Source organism: Salarias fasciatus (genome assembly GCF_902148845.1).
Source record: "Salarias fasciatus chromosome 7 unlocalized genomic scaffold, fSalaFa1.1 super_scaffold_4, whole genome shotgun sequence".
NCBI classification, from domain to species: Eukaryota; Metazoa; Chordata; class Actinopteri; order Blenniiformes; family Blenniidae; genus Salarias; species Salarias fasciatus.
Window position 1 is genome coordinate 23784055 of NW_021941229.1, and position 14248 is coordinate 23798302.

A 14248-nucleotide genomic window follows, 5' to 3' on the forward strand; every position below is an offset into this window, starting at 1 on the left:
CTTTCTCCGGCAAATTGATGCATTAGTGCACGACTTTTTAATCCTTCTCCAAATAACTAATCATGAGCTAACCGTTCAATAATCTTTCACCCCTCCCCACGAACTTACTCATCTCATCCCGTCCAAGTATCTGTGAGGCGGCTTTAGCTTGGGGCCGCAAAATCCTAATTCAATTAGTCACAGCCTTAATCACTGATCCCGTTAAATGGCCCTTGTGTGGATTGTAAGTTGGATAGCCCTGCAGCTGAGCCATGCTGCAGGACTTTTAAGGCCGGCGTTACAGAAACGCCCCCCCTCACTCCGGAGCTGGCGCGAGCGAGTGTGTGACACCCACGGACCAGACTGTCTCGCTCCGCACCCAGTTCATAATAACTGCTCCTGTCAGAGCTGGGCTGAGCCGGTGTGAATAGACGGTGACGCATCCTGGTCAGCCGTTATATCCACTGATAACACCTGCCAGTGCGACTGATCGGCTCCGCGGACCGAGCAGTGTGACCAACTGTGTGTGAAGAGGCAGTCGCTCGGAGCGCAGAACTTTTTTTTTGGATTGGAAAGAGGGGAAAGAATGTGTGCCTGCTGAAATATATATATATAAAAAAATGATAGCATGTATTAACTAAATGGACATAACTGATCTGTCTTCTATATAACTTCATTCAAATCAGGGTTGAAAGTGGCTGGAATTAAACTCAAATGACCAAGCGGGAGGAAATACTGTGGTCGGTCCAGGTTTTCAGTCCAGACTGTTAACAACATCCTGTCAAGTCCAGTCAACCTCGTCTGGGGCAAAACAGAGACGCCTCAGCCAAACACACAACCTCAGGTGAAGTCTGGCCTCCGCACCTCCGCCTGCAGCAGCTGGCAGCTGGAAGTGGAGCTTGGAAAACAGCTGAGGTTCCCAATCAACGTGGCTTCAACCAGACATGAGCATCATGTCAGATTCCACCAAGCAGCTCATCATTCTGGAGCTCACAGTGAATTGGCAAGAGCGCCGAGACGAGGCCAGCGAGATCCACCAGGAGCTGGAGGCAAGGCTGGAAAACCCGCTGTGAACCTCTGGAGGTGGGCTGCCGAGGGTTTGCAGGGTGGGAGGTCACTTTGCAGAGTGCTGACGCTGCTGGGCCTCACCGGGGGAGCCAAAGAGGAAGGCCGTCAGGTGCACAACTGGAGAGAATGAGAATACCGCAAGGAGGCTACGGCTCAAGAGGGCCGATCCGGGACCGCTGGGACTCAGGCTGGGGTCAGATCAGCCCCGGGTAGGTCACCTAGCCAGGGGCATCAGGGGGTGAAACACTTGAATCACCCCAGGTTAAACCACTACTACTAGGAAATTCATTTCTGTGACCAGAACGAAAATCCATTTTAACACTTTTGAATTTGATCTTGACCTCAATAGATTTTTCTTTTAAAGAAAAAATAATTGTCTTACAGCCTACCTCTCCAGTTTCATTTAGTTAAAATTTATTAACTGTCTATTAATTTCATAAATACTTTTCTTAAATTAAAGATGCACTGTTTAAGATATGGAAACATCTTAACCCAACCTGTGACATATAATACATATCTGGACATTACAGAATGTATATTTTCAAGAACAGAAGATCATCTCTTGCTGAAGAAAAAACCACTACACAACCACACGGCCATATTTGATAAGATGCACGCAGTTACATTATGATCACAGTCCCTCAAACATCCTCAAACACTCATTAAATGCCTCTGACCCGCTGAGCAAAATAAAGCAAAGGAAGGGTATTGACATTTAGCCCTCTGAAGTGAAGAGTGGGAGGTGGGAAGGAGGCCGGGGCTTACTGCTCAGATGATAACCTATAGAAGTGTAATTGTTCCCGGTGTCACTACACCACCCGGCTGGCCTGCACACTCCCGCGCTCTTTGTGCTTTCACGTCCAGAGCTGTGGATTCACCTCGCGGGCCGAGGGCGCCTGCAGTCCCAGGAGGCTCGGGCGGCTAATGGAGGTGCAACGCGGGGAGTGGTCGAGTCGCGCGGCGCGCCCCTGCGGCCAATCTTATTTGATGCTCCTTGGCCTTCTTTACCCTTGCTACTGAGTTAAATGTCAGCCCGGAGCAGAGGAGGGAGAAGCACAGAGGGACAGAGGGTCCCACCTCGCAGATACGTTGACCTCGCCATTTAAAAAGTGCGGTGGAAAAAAAATGGAGCGGGGATGGAGAGTTTAGGGGAAGAGACCTTCGGCGCCGGGGTGATGGGATGGAGCGGTCTTGAAAGACGAGCCACCGCGCCTTCCAAAAGCCGGGACCGCCACCCTGTAGTGCTCTAAAGAGCGGCGCAGCAATGCCTGTCTCAGCACATAAATAATTCCACTGCGCGAGTGTGTATGCATCCTCCAGTGTGGACACAGCCACAATATGAGTGTGCCCTTTCATATCCAAGCCTACTGTCTCTGTATACCTTTGACACCAGGGGAAAAGATTTGTCTTATTATACACTTTTCATTATATCCGTCTAACTGAGCGCGAGCACAGCGGCAGCGGCGGTAGCACTGTTTGTTTTTCCCCGGTTCCTGCCCGCGACCTCCCCCGTCTGATTTTCCAAACCTTGTCAACATGTGTCTCGGGTGTGTTTATTTGTGGCAGTGACAGAGTGTGCTATTCTCATGCAGTATTGAGCAGGTTATGACCTAGACATCGTGTCCTCTTCATCCAACACGTCTCCATCTTCAGCCTCCCCCGGCCCGCGTCCAGCCCCCGCACCGATACCTTACGCCGTCCATCTTAATTCAGGCATGAAAAGCTCACTTGAATAATCACTCTACTGTACACCAACAAAGGGGATAAACATAGAGGGCCTGATTGTTGCGATGGCGTGTTCCCCTCCTTCGCAGTTAAATATATTCAGTCGTTTAAGCCCCACTGATCCCCTCCCTCTTTCTCCAACTCTTAGATGTGAGACAGACGGAGGGGCCTGACCGCTGGCCAAGGTTAACAGAGCCTTAAACTGTGTTTGAGCTCTGCATCACACGCCCACCACCGCAGAGATCAAACGCCGTTCTTCTCCCGGCTCCCACTGACAACTCTCAGCTAACAAAACTGTCTTGCTTCTCCTCTCTTTGCCCTGTCTGCCGTGAGCCGTGAGCCGCGAGCAGCCCAGAGCAGACCCCACCGGTCCCAGAGCTCGGTGTGAACCAGTATGAACCTTCCCACCATCATTATGCATTTCGATCCGGAATGTTCAAGCGTGGTGATTGATTTGTGCCCGTGTGTAATTTCGATAATCTGGCTGTATTTGAGAAAATAGTCTTGCAGGATATAAAGACCGTAATCATTTGAAATTATTTCCTTCAAGGCAGTGGATCCAAATTTCTGCCCACTGACTAACTTTAATAGTAAATTTCATGAAGAAAACAGGGACTTTTCTTAAAAATGTTAAATGGTAGTGGTTCTCCCTCTGCCAGCCTCATGCAGCCCCACAAAAGCACCACCAGACTATGGAATGCATGAGGCTCTGCTCCAGGGTACGAAGATTATCTGCAGTTCATGAGCACCACCTTGTGGCACCATGTGGAACGACAGTGGTTTACACCGTGCAGTAAAGCCAATAAAGCAGCAAAGGACTTACAATGCACGGCTATGATCCCTTTATAACTAGGGATGGGGAAATTATACGGATATATGTACCAGTTATGTGTCGATCAATCACATGTGAGAGACTCTTCCATTCCTTGCTCATATGTGTCCTTTAGGAATCAGCAGTGCTTCATGGGAGAAAAGTCCAAAACTACCTTGTGAAGTCAAAGTTTTGACGCAGAATGGAATAAATTTGAGATGCAGAAAAAGCGCTACAGGGGTGATTCATTTTGCCGAGCTGACAGACTGAATGTAGCCTGTCAAGACGAACCAAGACTCTCCGACTGAGAGCTTCTTTTTTTTTTTTCTTCATTGTGCTGTGAGCCCTTTCTTGCCCTGACAAGTCTGCCATTGCCTGGCAGTTCATTGTCTTCCCTCTGTGACTTTATCATAGCCTCGGGGAAGGTATTCCACTCCTTCTCCTCCTCGACACACGCCCACACGCCTCTTACTAACACACAGCAAGCACTTTGCACTCGCTGTATGGGTGTGGTTTCTGCTGTGCAAGCAAGAGCTCAGGGTGCAGGCATAACGACAGCCAGCGCAAATATGGATCCTTGACACTCAAGGCCCCTGTTTGATAGCTGATTAAATAGAGTTGATGATGAGGGGAGTTGCACCAAGCCCGACAGAGGCATCCAACAATATGTAATGAAGTCCTTATCTCAGTGTTTTTTCTACGTGCCCCCTGCTTTCATGGGTGCTTTGCAAGCATACAGGCTGACCCAGATCACTCAGAAAATGTAGATCATTCTGTCAGTCAGATCAATTATTCATTAAAAAAAAAAGAAAAAGATGACATGGCGCGCTCACTTCGTCTTGATATGCCAGAGACACAATATAGATGGTTGCTCCCTAATGGGTGGGATAATGTGAAGCACTACGAAGAAAAGGCCCAAGTCAGCATTACTGGAATCGGGGTTAATTTGGAAGCCGTCCTTCCCTCTTTCTTCGCCTTCTGCTCCTTTAAATCCTCTGTCATATTAGCAAGGGGTGGTAGGAAGGTGGTAAATATGGGATAAGTAAGAAAAAAAGACTGTTTTATATGTATCTACTGAAGATCTCTGTGTGCCCAATAGAGGGCTCTGTGCCTCTATTCAAGCTGTTAATACTAAGTTTACATTTGTAAAAAAAAAAAAAAAACCCTATAAGAAAGTAGCAGTTTTATTAGAAATGAAGCCATGTAGTGTTTTATTTCTAATAAACTGAATCAGTTTTCCTGTATTACTTTTTTAATTGGTTGTGTGTCTTATGTGTACAGTAGGTGTTGAAAAAAATCAAGAAAACAACCTTTAAGCTCAAAGCTCAGTTTTAGAAGGTAAACGCAATGATCTATTTCAGAGAGGACTCAAAAACACATTAATGTTTTCAGCAGTGATTAAAAAGCTGTGATCAAATGTAGGCCTGCCTGTTCTTTGTGTGTTTAGTGTGTGTGTGTTGCTGTAATGCCAGTGCCTGAGCGTTCTCCAGATACTCCAGTTTATCACAGTGTGAAAACATGCATGTTCCCTGAATAGCTTGTAGGTTTGTGTTTAAGTTTGTCTGTGTCTCTGTGTTAAATGTTATTAGAAATATACCTGATTTCATTCAATAAAATGAACAAAGTCAGTAAATTAAGCAATCGGATGGGATGTATAAGTAAAGTTATAACAAAATAAGATGCGAGGCAGGATGAGGAATTCAACAGGATTCCTAAATGATGAGACAGAATGGCTTAAAAACATAACCTTGTGTAATGTAGCCAAACAGAAGCAGACAAGCCTTGATGCTTAAACAGAGGAAGACCGTCATGCTGTGAAGGCCGTGGAAGTGAGAAACCAACTACTTGAACATTACCTGAATTACTGGTCTCATAATAACAGACCCCAGTGTTTGAATTAGAATATTGCTCAGGAGCAGATTCCATCCCTCCGTCCTCCACGTCGCTTCATCCAGCTGAGGATCACACGGCGGCTGAGCTGATCGGCCCTATGGGTGTTTCAGGTTACAGGTCAGGAAGTCGGAGCAAACGCTGACAACAACTCATGCACACATTCATACCTGGAGGCAATTTAGAAGCATAATGTAAAATCAAAGTTACTGAAAAAGCATCACGTTGCACAGAGAAAACATGTAAACCGCTACATGGTCATAAGTAGAAATATAAATAGAACACATGAAGAATGTGTGAGATTCCTGCATTGAAGCAAAACTCTGTTTATTAATGTGTAGATGTATGTATTTAACAAGTATAACCACTGAAACTGTTTGGTCCACCCCCTTTTCTTATCCGGGATGCGTTGCTGCAGTTGTTGAGAAGATCACAATTGTGACCCAAACATTTTTAATTTGTTTCCATAAAAGTAAAAAAGCAGAGACCTACATCCAGAGGAAGGCAGCACAGTGTCACGACGAGCTGCAAATAAATAATGAATAACATTTTGTATCATGTTATCTCGCCGGTGTTTTATTTTTGGAGCGCTGTAGATTTCCCGTAAGAACGGCTGAAGATCTTTCTGATCTCTGATTACACTGAAGAGAAAGACTCTCCAGTACAAAACACTGACTTGCCATGTTTTTCTTTTACATGTTCAAATCTAATTTTAGAAACCCCAGAGGAGACAAAAAAAAAACTACAATCCCATGCTTCACATGGCCGCAGTAGTCAATTGACCGATACAAACACTGATAGACGAAAGGCTGGATGGATAAGACAGTTAATAATTGATTTACTTTTATGTTTTATGGATGTACTTACAATGGACAGATCGATACATCGATAACAGTTGCTGCAGCTGAAGGAGGTTTGAATACACAATAAATCCAAGGTTCACATTTCATTATGAAACTTTAACAATGTTTTCTTATTTATAAAACCGTGTTATAGATGAAGTGGGTTGTGTATTATCCTTTCATGTCACTCAGATGATTGTAGGAGCAGAATCAGTGCAGTTCCTGCAGCGAAACATAATTATTCTTCACCTTGCCACTGCAGTTTTTCTCAGCCTTTTCCCCCCTCTGATTGCATCTAGTAAATACAGTAGACCTCCTCTCTTATCTCTGATTTTCCAAAACATTTCAGTGACGGCAAATACTGCTGGAAACAAACATTTTCAATAAATTGCATAAATTGCAATTGCCTTGAAAATTCTAGCACTATCCCAGGTCTGCACTGGACTGTGATTTATATCTGTTTGCATGTGTAAATTTGATTATGACAACCGTTGAGTGGGAAAAAAAAAAATCCATTGTATTCCTCTGGCAGATTTTCAAGGTGGTCACAGACCCCGGTCTGGGAATCACCGCAGTCAACCTGGAAGAATAAATAAATGCTTTTACTGATCCCATTCGGAAATGTTTTCTGGACTCCTGTGTGAATATTCAGTGTTTATACTGCTTTTGCTGGGTGCAAGATCCAATTCCAGCTGACTGAGAAGGCAGGATACACTCTGGAAAGAAGGCCATCACAGGGCAAATACAGGGAGACAGACAGTCACACATATGGGCAATTCAGGGTCATCATTTTCCCCTCACATGCATGTTTTTGGAGTGTGAGAGGAAACCAGAATACTCAGAGGGAGAACGTGCAAAGAAAGGCCTAGCTCTGACTGGAAGCCATGATCTTTTAACTGTGAGGCTAATGTGTACTGTGCAGCTTTATAATCAATTATCTATCAGTCCTCTATACCGTGTTATCCTGTACAGGGTCACGGGGCACTAAAGCCGATTCCATCTTACTGTGGGCAAGGGCAGGATACACAGGTCTATCACAGGGCAAACACACACTCACATTCACACCTGGGGGCAATTTAGTGTCACCAATTATGTGTGTTTTTTTAGACTCTTGGTAGAAACCAGAGAAAACCCATACAAAGAAAGGCCTGGCCCAGACTGGAAACAATGACCTTTTCATTCTGAGGTCAATGTGCACTGTACAGCTATATAGTCAATAATGAAAGTGCAATATTTTTTATGTATGCAATCATAATGAAAACATGCATTGATTCTTGGAAAGTCGGATGATTTTTAACAATTGATTATTAGAAAGCTGTTTTTATTGATGCATGCAAAAGACTTACGTGTTATTCACATGCAAAAATGTGAGCGACTCCGCGGCTGTCCCTGCATAAACGCCGCACCTTTGGACGCGAGCCTGCAAACAGTCGCACAGTCTGGTTTCTTCCAACTCTTTTGAATTGAAATTGAAACACGCCCATCCTCTTGTTGACAGATCGATCTGCGTGATTCCTGCCGCCAGGGGGCGCTGTCGCCCCGAACCAGGCCCCAGCAGTCTCGGTTCAAGGCATTAACGTGAGTGTTGTGTGGTGTGTGTGTGTGTGTATGCGTGTGGAGCCAGTGAAAAATACCCGGAGACGGACTGAAACACTTCTTTTTTTGACCGTACCAATGTGTGTGGCCTGTGAATCTATGGTCCTCGGCCCGGCGGAATCATCTCATGGACACAAAGAGCACGTCGAAAATGAGGGAATAATCGGAGGAGGCGCGCGGCGAAGGGCTCGTCTGTAGCGACGGTTTTGTTGAAACTGCCGAGTGGGATCACAGCTGCTGGCTACGAAAATGTCGAGAAAAATAGAGAGCAAGCAAGGTAAGTCCTGCCGGGGCTCGGACTCCCCCCGCCACGCCGCTCCCACCTCTGCTTCAGCGGGATAACGGTATCCCTCACACGGGACGCGGATGGATCGAATGCGGGTTCGGAGGTGCTGTGTTTCTCCCCTCCTGCCTTCCTCCCCCCCCTCCTCCCCCTGAACCGTGGATCCCGCTGCTCTGATCTGTTCCAGTGTGAATCGGGTGGTTTTAATTGGGCCTCGTGGATTGTTAAAATAAAGCATCAGCTAGCTGGCTTTAGCTCGGGCTCCGGACCCGTTTGGACCTCGTGTCCGGCTGAGATGGCTGCTCCACCGGCCCGTTTGGCTAAATGATTGACGCCAGTGCTCCTCCAGACAGTGGAGCTAAGACGATGGAAGCTAGGCTGGGAGAAAAAAAGAGCCATTTAAACGTGCTGTAGTCTGGACCGTACTCCACCGGTATTTCACCATTCACTCTCCAAATACACCGAAAGGGTTGCTGGTTTGAAAACACTCTACCTCCAACCTCTCCAGCCACGTGAATGCGTTTATTAAATGTAATTCCCCCCCTCTTTTTCTCCCTTGTGCCTCCTCGTTAGTCGTTTGCTACATTTTCGGGGTTTGTGAGGGTAGCTAGCAGCAGCTACATGTTAGCGGCTAGCGCCACTAGCTGTGCTGTTCCAGGGCTCTGGAGTTGTAACACGCCCAAACGTTGCCGTGTGTCTATTTACGTTGCTATCAGCGTGTTGTGTGTGTGTGTATGTTTTCTTTTTTTGTTTGTGTCTGCATAGCACCGCTGGTTTCGGTGTGTAGTAGCTCCGCAGAGCACGGCAAACCGCGAGAGGGAGCGAGGTGGTCGCTGGTGGAGCTGGAGCTGGTGGAGCTGGTGGGGTCTGCATTTTGGAAGGGAAACTTTATACCCGCCAGCTACACTTGCATCCCGCTCCACTGGCAGCTGTCTCTCCCTCTCTCTCTCTCTCTCTCCAGCCGTCGTCCTGTGCTGCTGAATGCAGTAAATGGACACACACACACACTCACACAGCAGCAGTAAGAGGCCGGGAGGGAGTGTCATCCACCACTGCCTCACTCACTCTTTAACAGGCGTAAAAGTTTCCGATTCCTTTCGTGTCTTGCAGACAGATGACTACATATGGTCACGACCCAGAGGTTTATCTGCATGAAATGTCCACATCCCACATTATATCACCATTACTGCAGATACAAAATACTACTGTGGAAGCAGCCACCGAATTTTCTTTTATGGGAAATAGATTTTGCTTATTATTTGCACTTTTCTGCTGTTTTGATCACATTCACCCATTCACACACCTTCCATGCAAGGTGCTCAATCCATCTATCAGTAGGGATTTGGGGGTCAGTGTCTTGCTCCAGGATACTTCAAGATGTTGACAGGACAGAAATCGAGTCTGCAACCTTCCGATTGAGACGATCACAATTCTATATTGTTAGAATTCTTTGTATTTGTCATAGAAAATACTTGTCCACAGAAATAGGAATGTGGTGGGGTTAAGGGTCTTCCCAGAGACCAGCAGTGGTCACCTCTTCGCTGTGAGATTCAAACCTGTGACTTTCTGAGCTCATGCCAGCTTCACTAATCTCAAGTCCATCACATCACGGCCCCGTGATGGAGCGATGACCTGTGGACTGAACCCTGATTTTGCCCTTAGATAGATGGGATCCGATCCAGCTCCAGAACCCGAAGTTGGCTAAAGCAGTGTCGAAGATAGGTAGCTGGTTCGGTGAATCAAATTTCTCTCGACGATATATTTAAAGATTCCCTTTGAATCTGCAACAGTTTATTCACATGGAATTTTGTGAAAGTTTCACTAAATCACCGCAAAGAGGCTGAAGAGCCTCGTGGAGCCAGCTTTCAGACTGCTGGTCGACCCTCAGTATGACTTTGCTTCAGCAATCGCTAAGCCATTACGTGAATTTGAGTTCATTGAAGGATATCTCTTTTAAATCCATCAATCCATCTGCAATCCCAGCTTTATCCACTTAGTGTCATGGGGGGCCAGAGCTGATTTCATCTGCCTTAAAGCAAAAGGCGGCGCACGCCCATGACATGTCGCGAGTCCATCTCAAGGGTAACCTTTTAATTTTGAGCCGTTCTTATTTGCATAAAAACAAAAGGCACCTCTAAACAAAACAACTCAACACTGACTGCGACACAAGCACAGACAGCTCGCTCACCCACTCCCACCCACACGACCAGCCTCGGCAGCCGTGCACAAGAACAAGTCAGCGTTGGCAGCACATACCAAAGTAAAAGATCATATCTGTGCAATGTAGGAGTTTGAGGAAGTTGTTGTAAAATAAGAAATTAAAGGGGGTTTTCAGCGGCAGAGAGAGGAGAGGGATTACTCCACTCAGATGGAGCTTTTTATTCAGTTGATATATGTCTGACTACAACACAAACTCCAGGGATCAGCAGACGTCCAAGAGTGATCATTCCATACCTGCACCTTCCTCATAGCAGACAGATAATTGTGCACAAAAGTCCACTAAGCTTCACTCATAATTATTCTGTTTTTGCCAACACAGACCAAAGTAAAAGATCCTGTCAGTGCAATGAGCCTCGAGATTTAAAGCGAGAAATTGCAGAAGTTTTATGCAGCAGAAAGAGGTGGAGAGATTTCTCTCACAGGGAGCTTTCTATTTAAAAGATGTGCGTCTGACTCCTTCTGAAAGCTCTAGGGACAAAGAAAAAGGGCTGCGCAAATGTCTGGGTAGATATGAAGATCTACAAAACACAAAAGCCGCTGCAGGTATGAGGACTAATTGATGTAAACACACTTGAGGATGAAGTCGGTCTTTTGTTTTTCTAGAACTTTCATCCATCCAGTAGAGCTGTACATTGAACTGTGCTCCTGGAGGGCATTTTTCTCTGAAGGATACATTTATTTTTATTTGCAGAGATGCTGGAATAAACCTGCTTCTTCACATTAAATTAAATACAGAGTTTACGTTAAAGGCAAATATGCTGCTGTGGCTCCAAATTGCACATAGATAGTCCAACACCTATTGGCTCTTTGAACGGAGGTCCCCTGCCTGTGACAGCTGCCAGCTGCGATGGCCTCCAGCCTCCCCTAGTATGATAAAGGCATAGTGAAGCTGAATGGATGTAATTTGTGATTGAGAATTCACATAATTCAGTGTTTCCAGGCATTTAACAGTAATGCTGACCTTCAAAACCCCTGCGGGGGTTTCTTTATTTACATCTCATTCATTGTGAAACTAGTTGTTTTTGGCATCGGCTGATTTCCTCTTGTTTGGCTCAGTAGCAGGCAGCTGCAGCTTCTTCCACTTTTCACTACATTGTCAGGATGGCAAGTCCAGGGTCTTCTTTTTAGAGCTAAACAGTCTGAACTGTTCAACAAATTTCATCCTGACAGCTAATGAAACTAAGAAGATGTCCAGTAACCAAGTTGTGTCTCATGGTGGTTGATTATCATCTCATCCATCAGCTCTCCCATGTATCCATCCTCTGGTGTGGACCTGATTCACCAGGCTTCCTGTGGTGTTTACTGGGTCACTTGTCGGCCTGTTGTCATGTACCCATCGATCTCAAATTAGTCCCACAGGACACGAAACACTGGCAGGCAGCTTAATGGAAACGGGCAGAGGCAGGGCCAGGGATTTGTGGCAGCGCTGAAAAACTGTCAAAGCAGCTTCGGTGTCGTAAGCCCTCTCCCCCAGAGAGTGAAGGTGTGGAAGAACTTCAAGAAATGGTGGAGGAAAGGGAGCCTGTTTCGATGCGGAGACTCACCAGATAAATAGATACGTTGGCGTCTTTACGAGGAAGGCACATAGGCAGAGTCATGGGTCGAGGTTGATTAAGTTGTGTCCTGATTCTGAATAAATGGTTACCATAGCGCACAGTCTGAGCAGGCCTATCAGTGCACACACCGACACCGAGCTCCAGCGGGAGACTTATGCCCGGCGTCTTCACCGAGCTGCTCACCATGGATGTGGCGTCCCCCTGTCACCGACTCCTTCTCTCTGGTTGGGGGGGGTCCAGACGCTCACAGACAGTGTTGCCTCTCGAGAGTCGACTTCTCAACCTGCAGTGTGGAGTTGAGCGAGGATGCCGCCTTGTAGGGAACAGAGCGAGCGGGTTATTGTTTCTCTTTCAACACTGAACCCCCTTCTCTGCATACGCACCCACATGACTTCATCACTCAGGCAGCCTGAACTGTTCCCCATAAACAGATTCACTGTCTGCTGCTGGTGTTTCCCAAAAGCTTTCAGCAGCCTCCAGCCCGACATGCGTCTTCGTGTTTTCCTCAGAGAAAATGAATAGGGTGGAGGAGACTGCCGAAGTTTTTCGGGAGTGTGTTTTTTCATTTGCCGCTTCGCACATGATGTACTGTGTTGTTTTTGTTTGCACTGACTCTGACAAACAAGGCTGTCAGGGTGCTGTAAAATGAAAAGGATATCAAGGCTTAAACCTGGGGATGTTTTGGAGTCGGCCTGTAATGGGTGTCTGGTTTACTCTGTCTGCATCGCCATGGAGCTCGTTATAAGTTCTTTGGGTGTTTCTCTTCATTTCGAGTCGAAGTCAGAAGATCTATTTTGTCAATTGTTGAACTTCCTTCTGCACGAAAACATTTTTCATTATAATTTGTCTTTGGTCACTCCAGAATGGCCGACACCATGTACATATTCTCCTTTTGACTTGGTGGTTTAATAGTTGAGTCATTTGTAAACCTTAATTTATTGTTTCAGATTTTCCTTTTTTGCCAATCATCAGTACTGTTACTGTTAGTTTGTTCAGGAGCTGCTCAAAGCATTATGAATTTCAGCACTTCGCATATGTTTGGGAACATTTTTTACAGCACCCAACCTGAGATGTAGTCAGCAAGAAAATCTTCAGTTCATCTCTGTACTAAATGGCCTTTTTTGTTTGGGGTTTGCATGTTTTCCCTCTGCTTTGATTTTCTCCAGGCCGTCACAGTCCAGGAACTTGTGAATAAGATTGTATGTGGTTATCTGTTTTTGCGTGTAATCTGCCAACTAGCAATGAATTAATAAATGTTTTGCACTAAATACAGGTTGTAATATTGTGTTGTTGTAACCAGAAAAAGGATAGTTTCATTGAAATATTTAAGTAAAGCCAATTTACATTGAAGTTCACCTTGCTAAATGAATCCATGTCACTTTCTTTCTTTTGAAACTCGTTACTACTCTTTATGTCATGATTAATTTCAGAATCTTTTTTTTTTATATTCTGCACAATTTATATTCAGTGGAAAGAAAAAGAAGCAGCATAATTAGATTCTCACTCTGTTGCACTCTTTCTGAACCATTGGCGCTCATCCTTTAGCTATTGAGTTGCATATCAAATACAACAGACTCTTGAACTCCATGCATTTGATGTAGGAAGAGGTTTACGATAATAGGCAGATTGTTGAAGTCATATTGGTCTGATTGTGATCTCTCTTCGTCGTGCATAGTGGAGCACAAAAGTAACTTTTAGAAACTGGCCTTAATTGATATCATGCATGTGTCTTATTACTTTCTTGTGTTTCGATTCCGCTTTTTTAATGTATTTATAGTTGTAAAGTCAGTCTTTCCCTGCACCCCCTTTGCATACAGGGATTGTGACACAACAGACTTTCCTGCGTTGGCAACAAAGGCGTGGGAGCAGCAGAGTGTTTTATAATTAGCACGTGGACTCTCCTCTGACTGGATGGTTCATGCTCGTAGCCGGCCACAGCGGAACTGATCCATCAGTTCCTTATTTTAGACGCTCCGCTCCCAGCCCGTTTGCATAGCGTGGCAGTGTGCATCCGTGTGTTTGCTCTTTGCAAAGGGTTTAGCTCTAATGCAAAGTGTTTACTCTCAAACATTCCAAGAATTAACGCCCAAGTGTAAGTCATTTCAGTGGCTTTGTGTTTGCTGAGTGGCTACTGCATACCTCCAGGCAGAAAAGGCTCCCCGTGTGATGCACAGAAATATCAAGCCCTTTGCTTTAGTCACCAAAAACTCTGAGGAAAAGCTAAAGCAGTCCCGATTACAAAAGGGTTCCCGAGACAATTGGGTCTACCCACACTGCT

At 45.5% G+C, this 14248-nt stretch overlaps 1 protein-coding gene across 5 annotated transcripts in view; it reads left to right on the plus strand.

The window, feature by feature from the left end:
- Positions 1-7893: 7893 nt before the first annotated feature.
- The window catches only part of LOC115382770 (rap guanine nucleotide exchange factor 1-like), a 47705-nt gene continuing 41350 nt past the window's right edge, over positions 7894-14248 (plus strand). For all 5 annotated transcript variants that reach the window (XM_030084649.1, XM_030084650.1, XM_030084651.1 and 2 more), the window contains exon 1: positions 7894-8188. In XM_030084649.1, the coding sequence (XP_029940509.1) occupies positions 8161-8188 (28 nt within the window). In that variant the 5' untranslated portion in view covers positions 7894-8160. The remainder of the gene's footprint in view (positions 8189-14248) is intronic.